Here is a 14,727-nt window from a genome sequence, read left to right on the forward strand (position 1 = left end):
TCTTACTAGTCACAGAACGATAGAAGGGGGTTGTAGAACCATTTTATTTGTTTCACTTCACGACTTATCGCATCAAGAGACTAAAACATCTTTCTAGAACCCCGATGACTTGAATGTGATTCGAACCCTTGACCCAGTGGTACATGATCAGTATTGCTAACCGGTAGATTGACCCACAAATCTTACCATATGGGGAACGAAGTTGCAAGACCTACGGAAGGAGCTCGAGAAACGACGGACCTGCCGACGGATGAACTCCTTACCTGTGGGATCTGTCTTGAAGACTTCAAGACGCCGAAGTTGTTACCATGCGGCCACACCTTCTGCCAGGCCTGCTTGGAGCGGTACGTGCGAGAGGCATCGGACATGACCTGCCCCGTCTGTCGGCGGCAGGTGGCCATGCCTCCCGAGGGAGTCGGCGCGCTGCCCGGTAACTTCTGGGTCGGGAACGTACGGGAGTTGTTGAGGGGACAGAGGCGGGAGCGTAAGGCGATTGTTACGGAGACCAGACGACTTTGTGGGGTTCATGGTGATGCCGAGTTTCGGTGTTACTGTAAGGATTGCAGGTACGTGATTTACATGATAACGACCCAAGTTGAAGTTTTTCAATGGAAAATAAGTTTTTTCTTAGTTGTGTTTTGTCACAGTTACGATATTTTCCTGTAACCTACCAACCTGTTGGAGCTACATAGGGAATAACAAAAGGCGATTTCAGGCGGATTTTACACCATTAGTCATTTTATTATTCTTATCTACCATTATCATATTCTATGTATTGTGTTGCTATATTATTTATAGATTATAGTTAATATTTGATTAGTATAAGAGAGGAGGGCCTAGTACGAGCTACATAAGCTTCTCCCTCCTCTTCAACCTATTTTTATTTATTGTTATCGCATCATATATTATGTATCATTTTGTTGTACAAATCAAAATGCATACACATACATAGTAAAGTCCTACTCTTAAGTTGGATCATTTACAAAGCTTTTGCTTCTTCTTTCATAGAATGTAGTGGATAGGGTTTAAAGATGAATAAAAAAAGAATTTCTTTCCACCCTTACTTGCATCTCAGCCAGCCCGTTTGTGCGGAGTGCATCGTTGAGTCCCACCGGGACCACGCCGTGTCATCCCTGCGCGAAGTGACGGGGGAAAAGTGCGAGGAGGCCGCCGAGCTGCAGAGGAGCGCCCGGTGGAGAGTTGACCGGGTCGTCGAGAAACTGCAGACCTTCGATGAGTCCAGGATCGACTGCGAGAGGAAAGAAGAGGCACTGGAGAAAAAGATCGTAGCCGCGAAAGAGGAGGTTTGTACTTGTTCAAATTCAAGCTTATCTATTTTTCATAGGAGATACATATCACCGAGGATGTCATTTTTCAATGTGTCTAGAGGAAGCCGATTATACATGTAAGAAATATTAGCATACTAACATATGCAATACTAGTGTATCAGTTTGTTGTTATAATCACTCATCATTTTAACACACTAACTTCTGCACACAGCGGCTAGTGGTTAAATCAACACAATAGTTATTGACTTTATATCTTACAAAGAGGAAAAATTTGTTCCGACCCAACTTATCTAACTATGAGTGCTTGATAGAACTAACTTAAAAGACTCCCTGCAGTATTTGATCACACGAATTCCACTCTACAACAATAGTTAAGACTGACAGTAATCCTTTCCCACACCTATGTATAGGCAATAAGACACTATCGATGTATTGAACGATGTAAGCTTGTTTATCCTCCGCAGGTCATCAAGCGAGCGGAGCAAAGTGCGGCTTCCCTTATCAGCCAGGCCAGAACTGTTTACAAAAAGAGAGTCGAACAATTGGACAACGGGGCCCAGACTTTAGAATCTCACCTCGCCGCCATGTTGAAAGGGCTGGATGACCTTGGCGGCGCGGTCAAGGACGCGGACATCCCAGCGCTGGACTCCAAGATGCAGGCACTGTCAGAAGTTCTTGAACTTAAAGTCGACACGACTACACAGGTTCCGATGGTCCCGCAAGTCGAGTTCGTCCCTCAAAAGGTAGTGGTGCATCTTGGGACGGTTGAGGTCAAAGATCAAGTAGATGGCGCGAGCGGTGAAGGTAGGGGAGAGGTCGACCGTCGTCTTAAAGTGCCCCCAGCGATTCCTCCTAAGAGAGTTCCTCAAAGAAAATCTAAATATGGAAGCAAAGGAACTGGCGAAGGTCAGTTCGAATGTCCAATCCGGGCCACTGTAGCCAACGATAGGGTGTACATTTTAGACAAGGCGCTAGGGGGCAGGGTTCAGGCGTTCGGTCTCCAAGATGGCGACGTCGTCTCGAGTGTCGTGCTCGGTTTCAGTAGCGGCGTCAGTCTTCTGAGTGGAGGCTTATTGGTTGAGCCGAGCGGTGACGTGTACGTGCCGTGTAGCGTGACAGGTGCAAAACGGGCCAACGTCTTGTGGTCGCACTCCACGAAACCAACAAAAGTCGTTCTAAGCATCGGCTCAGAAGACGACCCCATATCCGACGCAGCTTCCTTGTCGGAAGAAAGAATCGCCGTAGCTCTTAAAGGAAAGGTCTGTATAATCGACAAGACGGGGCAAGAACTCTCAGAATTCCAAACCCATTCTCAAAGCGTCACAAACATCTCTGTTTACAAAAGCGCCACCTTGCTGTCTCTATTCGGCGAGCAGAAAATCCAGGTGTACAAACCGTCTGGAGAGCTGCGACACGAGTTCGGAGCAGACGCGCACCTCAGCGCCCCCTGTGGACTCACAGTGGACCTGCAGGGACGGGTGTTGGTGACGGACGGACCGAGGGGGAGGGTTAGCGTGTTCGACGGGCGGAAGGACGGGGCCTTCCTGCGGCATGTCGCTGGGCGAGAGGACGGGCTTTGGTACCCCCGGGACGTGGCCTGTACTCAGGACGGGCGAGCCGTGGTGGTGGACTCACAGCACAACTGTGTGTTTATTTTCAACTACTAAATCTTTCTTAAACAAGTTTTAACTGTAATTTCCAACACAAGAAATTGGACCAAATTTTCGACCGTACGACATCGGTCTTTGTCAAGGAGTGATCCATCCACCGCTGGGATGACGTCACGTTATGCAGATAGCACACGTGACTACGTGAGTAGTGGATCGTAAGTAGCGGAAAGTCTGTGGCGCCCGCCGTCTCTGTTGAGGGATGGCCGTAGGGCCCTGATGTAGATGGCCTCCTTGGTGCCTCTTGCAACTACTAAATATGTAAGCATATTAACTGGACTTGACTGGCTCTACTACATATAGTATAGTTTGAATTGCCATTTGTTGAAAATAAAAGAGTTGCCTTTATTCTGACGGCATTTTTTATACCATATTAATAATCTGTTTCTATGTAAAATAAGCGAGAAACGTTTCAATAGAACATTTCTTTTGTTGTAGAATTTTTAAGGTAGCACTGCATTTAGTCGTTTATTGAATTTGACACAACACTCAGCTAGCCTTTTGGCAAAATGGCCATGTACAAGTTGCTGGCAACTGTGCTAATTAGTAATAAAACTTTGTGTGTTAAAGTTCGGTATTTTGCTCTGTTGTTTACAAAAATCTGGCTTAACGCATTAAGAAATAAAATCACCAACTTACGTTCTGTTGTAGTGTTATTGAAATCCTGTTGTAATCATTGAAGCCATTTACGTATGGATGTAGAATTTTGTACGAGGAATTCATTTGCGATCAAGGGTTGCCTGCCATTGGTGAGGACCACGTTCGTATGTTTTTTTTGTTGCATGCATTGATGAAAACACTTGTCAGTATTGACAAGACTCTTGAGCCGTAGCGAGAGGATAATTGCGACAATTCGAAGTACTGTACTTTGTGGCTTGTTGTTGCAATAGGCCATCAGCAAACTCCCACACATACTGGATCGTATTTGCAGGTCTCTTCAGGCAGTCATTTCTTTTCTAAACTAACTTTTCACTATGTTTCAACATTAGAATTGTTTTTTCCCCTTGTCCCATTATGAAATTCGATACGGACCTCCACGTGCGTCAAATCATGCCATCTGTGTTTCATAGGAGTGCTTTGCTTTACGATATATCACTGCACGAAATGGCCTCGTATCCCGGCGTATACGTACAGGGATTCCTCCGGAAATATTCCATATCCCGGTGCGGATTTAGCGTATCCGTTAGTTTTAACGGATACGCTAAATCCGCACCGGGATATGGAATATTTCCGGAGGAATCCCTGTACGTATACGCCGGGATACGAGGCCATTTCGTGCAGTGTATTGTCCTGTCTATCCGCTTTACTATGTCCATAAATTGCTAGTGGACATTCATCGTAAAAGATTACTCTGTAGCTCGACAGGCAGAACATTTTAAGGTAGACGCACCCTACATAACCCAGCTATGTTGTGGCGGAAAAAGGTTGTCCTACGAATAGATCCTTATCAATGCTTGATTCTGTTGTGGTTGCTGCTCTAATGAAACCAAGCCAGTTATTTTGTCGCAGGATTTTCAAGTCGACCCTCAACAATTATCAGTTTTAACATATTACACTAGCCCTCCTTGGTATGTGTGTTGGGTTCCTTTACATTCAGAAACCAGAGTCTCCCCAATAGAAGGGGACCGGCAGCTTTATACTTGCATACAAAGGAAATAAAACAAAACAAAATGTTGATTGCAGTGATGACTTTTAATAGAATTCTTAGTATCGCATATCTTTACTCTGTGTGGTTAAATGGATTCATGTTTGGCTACTTGACTCTTTTGGCCAAACGATTCCGGCCTAAGAGTAACTGATGCTGCACCTTAAGCACAGGCCATCCAGTAGACGCTGGCACCGTACATCCATGTATTATTCCAGGTGCCGATTCGTACAACCATGTGAGATGGGTAGACGGATCTCACGCTTGTATCAACTCGAGTCATAGAAGAGCTGTCAAGCTTCTTGAGGCCGACGGTCACCACGGGGGTTGTCCGGAAGCGCCTGCTGAAAGTGGCGGTCAGGTCTCGGTAGCGAGTGCCGGAACCGGAACTCAAGCCGTTACTTGGAATTCCCAACACACCAGACTCGCCTGGAACAGCAACAAAAACACTTGGATGTTTCGCCAATCTACGTATTTGCTGACAGTCAGTCTAGTACATACTAGGACATGATACTGAGCACAACACTACCACTCAAGCAAAAAAGGCACAAAAAACAGGACATCCAAACTGCTCTAGAATGCGTTATGTAGCGTTAATCTCACAAAATGAGGGACCTTTATCATCATGGCTCTGACAAGAAAGCTGATGCAATAGGCAATGATCGAGATATTCAATGCGGTGAATTCCACGTCAGTGCTATTCGTATTCATATTTTCATAATTGTTGGCAACTCACCCAGATGATGCTAATGATAATGACAGTGGCAGAAGTTAGGATGACGTCACTCCTAACTTCTGCCAACTTCTGCCACCTGCCATCCTACCCAGGCTAGTGGCAGAAGATAAGATGACGTCACATCTGACTCCCGGGAGCCTCAAAACTACTCGGTGATCATCATAACTTCTGCCAACTTCTGCCACTTCACCCTGATACTGGACAATATTCCATATTCCCCCCATCTAATTTCCTTACGGAAAAGAAATTCTATTTCATTTTACTCACGGATCAATATCACATGTTGGTCGGTTTTTAAAGGGCACCGATCGCGCGCGAGGCCGCAAATAACTAAAAAGGAATGCACTTTGATACAATGCAAGCATACACTTTGATCATTACTTACAACGTTCAGTGTAGGTTCGTTGTTGAAGAGCTTGGCTTTCCTTCTTGGTCTTGCGGTCTTTGGCCACCATGGCTGTCTGCAGCTGATCAATCACAGCTTGCTGTTGGAGAAGTAGTTGGATCACGTCGTTCAGGGAGAGGGAGGCTACAGCAGAACAATACAATGTTGTTCACATACCCTATATAATGACGGCTGGTTTAGGGAAACACCCATGGCGGGCTTTGCGGACAGCTAATCAGAAACCAAGATAGCTAAGTTCAGGGACTCACATCCTCTTGACAAGGGTGCTATAGACGTCCTGATCATGCATTTTTTGCGGTCCCTTTCGACCGTACCGATTACTTAATCTCAAAGCAGATCTACACGGTGCTATAAATCGTATATGCCAGCCAGAGAAGCTCCAGTCAGACAGATAAGCTCCAGTCCGTACCTTACGGGAGGCTACAGCAGAACAATTCAATGTTCTTCACACGTACACACACACTATATAATTATGGCTGGTTTAGGGAAAAAAACAAGAAGACGAAATCAATTAAAGAGGTGAATTAAAGAGGTGCCATAAGACGTTACATCTTAATGTAGCCAAACCAATTTACCAGCCACATCAGCAACTTCGGTCTTGTTAGTGCTGTTGCGGTTGTTGCCCGCATCGACGAGTGGGGCCGAAACTTGAGCGTCCAGCTGGTTGTCGACTTGCTGAACACTGCTGCCACAAGCTAGAAAAAATCATGAAACAAGTCAGTATAGAAAAGCATAGGAAATTTTGCAGCGCTGATTGTTTTAAGCTTACATATCGACAGACTTTGTATTATTTTGAAGACCGTAACATCTTACCTTGCGAGACGGTCCCACACAGAAGGATGAGGAGCAAGGTCTTCATCGTGACTCACAATGCTGTCACAACGTTGAAGACCAACTCTCTCTCTATGAAACCCTAAATGGTTCAACCAGGACCTAATATACTGTCTTGTAGTTCATAAAAATAGACTTGAAGTGGGTGTAAGAGAAGTGTAAATGTCACAAAATGATACGCAATTTCGGATACGTTTGATCCCTTTCAAAGGCTTATGAGAGGCAGGATACCCTTGATTCCAACTCTTTATTTACTGAATGTGCAAACATTTTAGGCAGGGACACATTCTTGTTTTTTTTGTGCCCAAGAAGACTCCTGAGTATGTGTACTCTAACATACGATACTCAACTTGTATTTGAAATGCCACGATACGAAGTTTGTTTGGCTACGACACGTGCATGTACGGATTCAAAGTCATTCTAACCTTTCTGCTTAATAGAAATTTAAAAACAGACGTCTATGTATTGTGTTTATTTTCTCCTCTATTGGGAAAGTATTGGTCATTAGACGTTGCCTCATAACTTTAGTTGATTTCTCTGTGTTCCGTGTTTGATGGGCAAGCTGAAAATTAAAAACAAAATATTTATGATTTTGTCACCAAATGCAGTGGATAAAGGTTGCATAAAGTAGTCCAAAATAGACTTAATTTGTTACAAAGACCTGGTCCACTGTTTATTTCTGCATGAATCGATGGAAATTCTTACCAATGTCGACATGGATCTTTTCAATTGATACTTACACATGAAAGATGGTTGCGGCAGGTTCTCACACGGTACATCTGCTATTTTTACGTGCCTCTTTACGTAGTCATAGCTTGAATAAACGAGCAGTTCCTGTGTGGTAGAAGTTGCCGTTTCCTTCATTCCTATATTGGAATTGACACAACACTCAGCTATCCTGTTGGCAGAAAATTACGTACTACAAGTTGCTCGCGACATAGCAATTTTGTCGGACATCTGGCTAGCTATAGGTTACATGGTCAAAGGTTAGCTATAGGTTACATAGTCACAGTATTTTATCACCCTGTTTTTCAAACAAATAAAAGTAGATCCGCTCTTCCCATTACAAATGACCAAGGAAACGTAGCCTTAGCAGCTGTAATTTCTACAAATCGCAATATCACAAATAAAATTTCGAATATTCACACTGCATCATGGAGCTTACAACATCTGTAACCTGTTGAGATCTATCGTTACACATCAGACATTCCATAAAAATTGTACCATCTTGAAAAACGCGTACTTCCTTGTATGTCAAGCATTTAGTAAATATTCAATATTCGTGGCTCTCGTGAATATCATAATGATAATGATAAATTCTATGCATCCTGTGGGAATAATTACTGCTTTATTTGCTCACGTCTCAGCGCTTTTCATTGCTAAATTGGAAGGTACACGTGATTTTTAAATGAAATATGCTTAATTTCATACGTAATGTATCCATCCATATAAAGGTAAATGTATTCTTATGAACGCTATACCAGATTTTGCCATATTTGTGCATCTTCCGCGGATATGTAATGTGCAACAGTGCATTAAAGAAGCAGACGACCAACAAAGACTTTCCAGTCCCCTCTCTCTTGGTCCCAATATTCCCGTGCCCATCCGAGTTCAATGCTGGAACATCAATGGACCAAGTGTACTGTAGTTAAAGAGGACTATGTTGAAAAATAGCGTAAGAAAACAACAACGATTTTAAACTTTTTGATTACCCCACGTATAAACTGTGCAAAACAGTACGCGTATAACTATGTTTGTCGGCGTGGCAGCTACATGTATGGTAACAAATGTTTATAACCAAAGTTCCGCGATATCAGTAGGCAGGCATGAAAAGTTTACTTTGATATATAGCGGTCTTTAGTCCACGAATTCATCCTAAAAATTGGTCTGCCACTTGCAGAAGAACAAAATACCATTCGCAACACACCATACCGAGTCATTACCAAAGTCTTTGAAATTATACATTGTACCAGTAGTGCCCAACTACAGTACATGTTCACGTTATGTACGATTGCCTGTTATGACTCCTCTTATGGCCGGTCCAAAAATCTTTGTTTCCATAAGAGCGGTCCAAGTGGGCGTGTTACAGCGGCAAAAGAAAGACACTGCAATACTGGTGCACACGAAATGTGATGAAATCGTTTTCTCGTTTGAAAAGTTTACTTTGATATGGGTACCTCCAAGATCAGATCCCTTATCGTGAAAATTTGTCTGCGACCCATGAAACTAAGACGGTTGTTTCATATCATGGCGACAATATATTTTTTTCAGACCACTCAGTACAAGATTAGTCCATATCCATGCCTAGTTTACAGTTAAAGATTGTCTGCCTGCCGAACAGCAAACATGTACGAGCAAGCGGAGCCGGTCCGGTCCCCTGTCGCTGGGCCCGGCAGCGGCCGAACCAGCGGGCCGCCGCCACGATCACCTACTGTCCATCTGAGCGGTTCAAGTGGGCGTGTCCGCTATGGCAACGGCGCGTCTGACAAGCGAGAGGAAGACCAGAAAACTTCCCACACGTACGAAGAAGCCGAGGCGGTGAAATGTGACGCAACGTATACGTACACGCCTGCAGGTAGCCGATGTTTTTGTATCTTTATTTCGCCTTTTTTCTAAAAGATACAGCATGCGCTTTTCTCGTTCTTGTCTTGACCATTCAGTCCTCATGCTATTTGAAGATGGATGTCAAAAAACTTTTATGACAATCTCTAAGTAAAATATCATTTTTCTACAGACCGCACGTACTCGAAAGGAGGAGGCAGTCGCCGCGCCCTCGGAAGCTTCGTCCGCTCCCACCGCAGCTGCATGGCCGCCGCTACCGCTGTGGTGTTCAGCCTTGTCGCTGTGGGACTTGCCATGGCGTGTCTGAGTGGGATAAATAAGACCTCAGGTAAGATGAAATCAACACAAGATGTCTTCTTTTTTGACCACCTTTGATGTTCATTTCAATCTCTATGATGGTTTTTATGTTCACTCTGTGACGGTCCAATCGGACTTCACCGTCCGATCCAAACAACTATTCGTGGGGTCGTGCGGAGTAACGGCAGGTTGTTCGGCCTAGAACCAAGCGGTCCCGGGTTCGAATGCCTCTGACGCAACCGATGTTGTGCCCTTGGGAAAGGCAATGTACACGTCTTTCCTCACTCGATCCATGTGTCAAAATGGGTATATTTGTCCTCTGTTCGTGGCACTGTTAAAACAAGGCATGAACAACTTGAGTGCCACGCCGTCCTTGTCTGTCAAAAAGGGAAGTAAAAAAAATAAATATTGTGTGGGGCTGACAGTCCATTGATGTTCTTTAATTTGTCTGCCTGCGGTGGAGAAATTAACACACCAAAAACAATCCTTAATCCTCGACATTCGTTTGTCGAGTTTCGATAACTCAGTGTTCCCTTTATTGTTGCCCCTTCAATTCCGATGTGAGGTGAACCCTTAATTCAACACGTCCCAGCTACCATTTTACATACACGTAACACCTTACCATGCAACAGATCTTAAGTAACATTTTCGAAAATATACCTAACCTTGTGTCTGATGTGTTCGCTTATGCTACGGTCACATTCCAAACCGAGGTCCGGCCGGGCTGTTTGCGGGAACGAAAAATAAAACTGTATGTCAAGAAATGTACACAAATTATGCTCATGTTTAATATTGTTGACGCTTGTGTGGTTTGTCGTCTTTTATGTCATACTTTTCGTTCCCGTAAATATGCTTTTACTGTTAATTGAATGAATGAAGACCTTTATTGTACATGTTTGCCCCACTGAGCTAAGCACAGGTCACATGTTAACAACTATATACATATTGATGAGTATATAAACATCTTCCATACTTTAGTACTTTCGACTTCCTCTCGCTTCTTGGTAATTGTATAAACATAGGAGGCTGTATATATGATTAGTTAGAGTTGGTTTATCGAAGGATGTAACAAATTTCTCTTTGTTAATGCCATTTTGTTATCATAATTTACGACAGAGCAATATCAGGCAATGAAGGAGCGCACACAACATCTCCAGACCGTGATGGCGACAAAAGACCGGAAGGTGCAAACCGAGATGGCGGCCAAGGAGCAAACAATCCAGGCTCTGCGGCAAGAACTCCAAGCTTTAAAACAACGACCCTACATCGAACGCTGTAAGTAAAATGATAGTATGTGTAAGACTATGGACTCTGGACCTTTCTTAGAGTTACTATTGTTGAAATGGTCAGAGATGTTGAGTAGTCATTTGACCGAGAAGATCCAAAAGAAGTGTTATAAGTTGTAGTTTTAGCATTGAATTGATTTTTATGAACATCAACGGACGATCCTATGTCTCCTTTCCATTACTCACCCTCTGGAACCCTCGTTTAGAAAAATCAGTAAACATAATCATGTAAAAACCGATCTTTTGTAAAAAGAAAAATACATATGTCTTCCTTTGCACTAGAAAATTTCATCAAGTCTAAAACTTATTTCCTTTATTACCGTAACGCCAAAAACATACTCAAGCTTCGAGATGATATTTTGAAACAGAGACTAAAGGAAAAACTGGATATCCAGTTTTTATTTCTTTTGCTGTCTTTGCTTTAGGTGAGTCTGGTATGCTGAAAACTCCTGAGGCCGTCTTCGTCACCGGTCGTGGCGTTCGCTCCCTGAACCTGACCGCCACGTTCAGCAGGGCCTTCCGGACAACCCCCGTGGTGACGGTCGGTCTGAGGCATATGGACCACTATCCTGGTGGTATCCGCGTCTCGGCTACTCTGGTTAACGTCTCGACAACAAATCTGACGGTGCAAGTCGGCACTTGGAGTATTTCACGTCTGTACTCCGCCAGCGTTTACTGGATGGCCTGTGCATGAGATGTGATGCTCAAACCCGTGCAAGGCTCTAACTCAGCCATAGGAGTACCAACTTATGTGACCAGTAGTGTTCCAATACAAGAATCAATAAATTTCAACTAAAATCAGCACTGCTTACAAGATCTCTTGTTTTGACTTTGATGGGTTTTTCTGGTGTGTCTGTCCCGAAGGGCCACTATGAGTAGCTATTGAATTCTAAAAAAATCACGTATATTTCTAGGAAATGGCATACATTTAAACTTAACACACCTAACCTTTACCAGTTGATACGCTTAAAAAGTAGTTTGAAATGAGTACTTCTTAAATCAACTTCTTCATCTCGAAATTGGTTCACCACTAGCTGAAAACAAAATACCATTTGCAGCACACCATACCGGGTCATTCCTCTAAGTAAAGCCCAAGCTATGGTATCTTATGCGGTTAAGACATTGTACCAGTAGTGCCCAACTGAAATACACATTTACGAGAAAAACAATGTCTGATATGACGCCTCTTTCCGGGTCCCGCCATTCTTGTTTCAGGAACGGTTCGTGTGTGTGGGCGTGTTTATCAGCAAATACGAGCATTGATGAATCACGAGTTTTCTCTTTTAAAAAGTTCACTTTGATATGGGTACATCTTAGATTAACTTCTTTATCCTGAAAATTGGTCTGCCTCTCGCAGAAAAACAAAATGTCATTCGCAACACATCATACCAAGCCAGTTCTTTCATGTCTTTGAGAAAATATTACTTCTTGTTCAGACTAATCTCTACAGAATCAGCCACATTCATGCCTATAGTTTACAGTTATAGATTGTAGCCAGTTGTCTGCCAGCACAGCAAACATGTACGAGCAAGCGGAGCCGGTCCGGTCTCCTGTCTCTGGGCCCGGCAGCGGCCGAACCAGCGGGCCGCCGCCCCAATCACCTACTGTCCATCTGAGCAGCTCAACAGGGCGTGTCCGCTATGGCAACGGCGCGTCTGACAAGCGAGATGAAGACCAAGAAACTTCAGACACGTACGAAGAAGCCGAGGCGGTGAAACGTGACGTAACTTACACTCCTGCAGGTAACCGATGGTTTTGTATCTTTGTTTCGCCTTTTTCTAGAAGATACTGCAGATCTTGTGCTCACTCTGGTCTTGACCATTCAGTCCTGGTGATCTCATGCTAATTTAAGATGAATTTCAAAAGACTTTCATGATAACTTAAGTAAAATATCATTTTCTAAAGACCCCACGTCTATGAGAGGTGCAAGCAGTCGCAGCGCCCTCTGTAGCTTCGTCCGCTCCCACCGCAGCTGCATGGCCGCTGCTACCGCTGTGGTGTTCAGCTTCGTCGCTGTGGGACTATCCTTGATCTGTTTCATCAATAAAGAGGTAAATTCTCAATCCAGCAGTTGAAATCGTCTTTTGTTTTTCTTACAAAACTATCATCTTGCCGTTTCTAAATTTTCCCTTTTCTTTTCTTAATATCTAATTTCCTTGTCTTTTTGTAGGAAATATCACAGCTGTCTGGAAGTATTGACGACTGGAAACGTGAACTGGACAAGGAGCAAAACCAAACTGCCACCCTGGGGTGTCATGGCGGGATGAATAAGACCTCAGGTAATGAAACATTAGACACAAGATGTCTTGTTTATTCGATACCTTTTCTGTATGTTTTGATTATCAAAATGGTTGTCATGTTCACTCTGTGACGGTCCAATCAGGCAACACCGTCCGATTCAAGCAACTATTGCAGACTTCATTTACTTACTTTAATTTGTCTGCCTGCTGTGAAAAAAAAAAGGGAACAAACAGCAATTCTTCATCATCGAAATTCGTTTGAACTACTAATTGCAATCACTCAATAAAGTGCCTCAATGTTTGCAGCCTCAGATAATGGTGTAAAAATATCTAATACCATTTTGCATATAACACCTGACCATGCAACATTTATAAATGCTAGATCACATCGTGTCTGGTGCATACAGCAGCTTGCCACGTCCTGTACATACGTTAGACAAACGTACTACATGTATCATGATATATACATGCATTCAGAGAGGGTGTCAAACTTATCTAAAAAGTTGTAATCATGACAATGTTAAGAAAAAGACTACATAGATGAAGCGCATAACCTGTAATCCTATGAGATTGAAGCGCATAACCTGTAATCCAGTGTGTTTTCCTGTGTTTGACACCTGACATTTATGGCAGTTTCACTGTAAATGATGGTTTGTTATAACTTATCAGATCAGGCAACAATGCAGCAGATGCAGCAGCACCAGACCATGGTAGATGAGATGGCTGCTAAAGATCAGAAGTTCCAGGCCGAGATGGCTGCTAAAGACCAGAAGATCCAGGCCGAGATGGCTGCTAAAGATCAGAAGATCCAGGCCGAGATGGCTGCTAACGTCCTGAAGGTCCGAGATGAGATACAGCTGCTACAGGCTGAGTTGGCTGCTAAAAATCGGAAGATCGAGGCCGAGATGGCTGCTAAAGATCGGAAGATCGAGACTTTGGAACAGCGACCCTACATCGAACGCTGTGAGTAAAAATTGTGTATGTTGGACTTTTCGTATAGACTCAATGTTGAAATAACTGTTTCAGCGTGTCAGTAATAAAGATTTCAAAGAAATGTTTCTCTGTTTATCCTCTTCAGCTGGTTTTATCTACTCACATCAGAATAGGTGCTAAGATGAGAATAGTACTAAGTTTGTAAAGTTTGACATAACTTCGTTGTTTGCACTTAGATGCTTTGATGCTGTTTTGGTTTTTCTGTTTTGGTTTTTCTGCAGGTAAGTAGGGTTCTTATACTTAGAAGATCATGAGCTTTTCGATTTTTTTTCAGGTGAAACTGGTGTTCTGGAACTTCCAGCTGGTTCTCTCCGTGAGGGTGAGGGTGGACGCAACTCCATCGTTAGCGACACCTTCAGAAGGGCTTTTCGGAAACCCCCCGTAGTGACCCTCGGTCTGACGAAGGTGGACGTTGATCGTTGGCAGAACACTCGCGTCTACTCCGCAGTGGAGTCCGTTTCCACAACCGGCATAACGGTGCGAATCGGCACCTGGCATGACACGCGTGTACACGACGTTATAGTTACCTGGATGGCATGTGGTTAAGCTGGCGTCACAATTCATGCGAGCGTCGGCCGACTTTGTAGATCGCCCGAAGCTCGCCGAATTTTAAATTCGCCCGAGCGTCGACCGTATTTTCCAATGAAAATCTCGGGCGACGTCCGTCGAACACTAAAAACTAAAAATCCCCCATGAGATGGTACCATCTCTTGGACATGGACGAAGTCAGTATCAACTAACCTGGTAAAAGGCCAATATTTGGATCAACTTTTAT

The 14,727-nt window shown here is 43.6% G+C and overlaps 2 protein-coding genes across 2 annotated transcripts; one reads left to right on the forward strand and one right to left on the reverse strand.

The window, feature by feature from the left end:
- Positions 1-3,595, forward strand: LOC136425533 (tripartite motif-containing protein 2-like). Its single transcript, XM_066414450.1, has 3 exons — positions 1-566; positions 1,076-1,304; positions 1,754-3,595. Exons 1-3 carry the CDS (start codon positions 190-192, stop codon positions 2,954-2,956), a joined length of 1,809 nt encoding a protein of 602 aa, XP_066270547.1. The 5' UTR covers positions 1-189; the 3' UTR covers positions 2,957-3,595.
- Positions 3,596-4,631: 1,036 nt separating this feature from the next.
- LOC136425542 (uncharacterized) lies at positions 4,632-6,689 on the reverse strand. The gene is made up of 4 exons (XM_066414462.1): positions 6,557-6,689; positions 6,319-6,438; positions 5,723-5,866; positions 4,632-5,030 (listed from the first exon to the last, which is right to left on the reverse strand). The coding sequence occupies exons 1-4, from the start codon at positions 6,600-6,602 to the stop codon at positions 4,765-4,767; spliced, it is 576 nt and encodes a 191-aa protein (XP_066270559.1). The 5' UTR covers positions 6,603-6,689; the 3' UTR covers positions 4,632-4,764.
- Between the last annotated feature and the right edge of the window lie 8,038 nt (positions 6,690-14,727).

The sequence above is a fragment of the Branchiostoma lanceolatum genome, chromosome 19 (genome assembly GCF_035083965.1).
Source record: "Branchiostoma lanceolatum isolate klBraLanc5 chromosome 19, klBraLanc5.hap2, whole genome shotgun sequence".
Taxonomy (NCBI): domain Eukaryota; kingdom Metazoa; phylum Chordata; class Leptocardii; order Amphioxiformes; family Branchiostomatidae; genus Branchiostoma; species Branchiostoma lanceolatum.

Coding starts and splice junctions, on each gene's coding strand:
- LOC136425533 (XM_066414450.1), top strand. CDS start 190: ATGGGGAACGAAGTTGCAAGACCTACGGAAGGAGCTCGAGAAACGACG. Junction 567..1,075: donor TGTTACTGTAAGGATTGCAG/GTACGTGATTTA, acceptor CTTGCATCTCAG/CCAGCCCGTTTGTGCGGAGT. Junction 1,305..1,753: donor TCGTAGCCGCGAAAGAGGAG/GTTTGTACTTGT, acceptor TATCCTCCGCAG/GTCATCAAGCGAGCGGAGCA.
- LOC136425542 (XM_066414462.1), bottom strand. CDS start 6,602: ATGAAGACCTTGCTCCTCATCCTTCTGTGTGGGACCGTCTCGCAAG. Junction 6,439..6,556: donor GTGTGGGACCGTCTCGCAAG/GTAAGATGTTAC, acceptor GATTTTTTCTAG/CTTGTGGCAGCAGTGTTCAG. Junction 5,031..5,722: donor ACGAACCTACACTGAACGTT/GTAAGTAATGAT, acceptor TTGCTGTTCCAG/GCGAGTCTGGTGTGTTGGGA.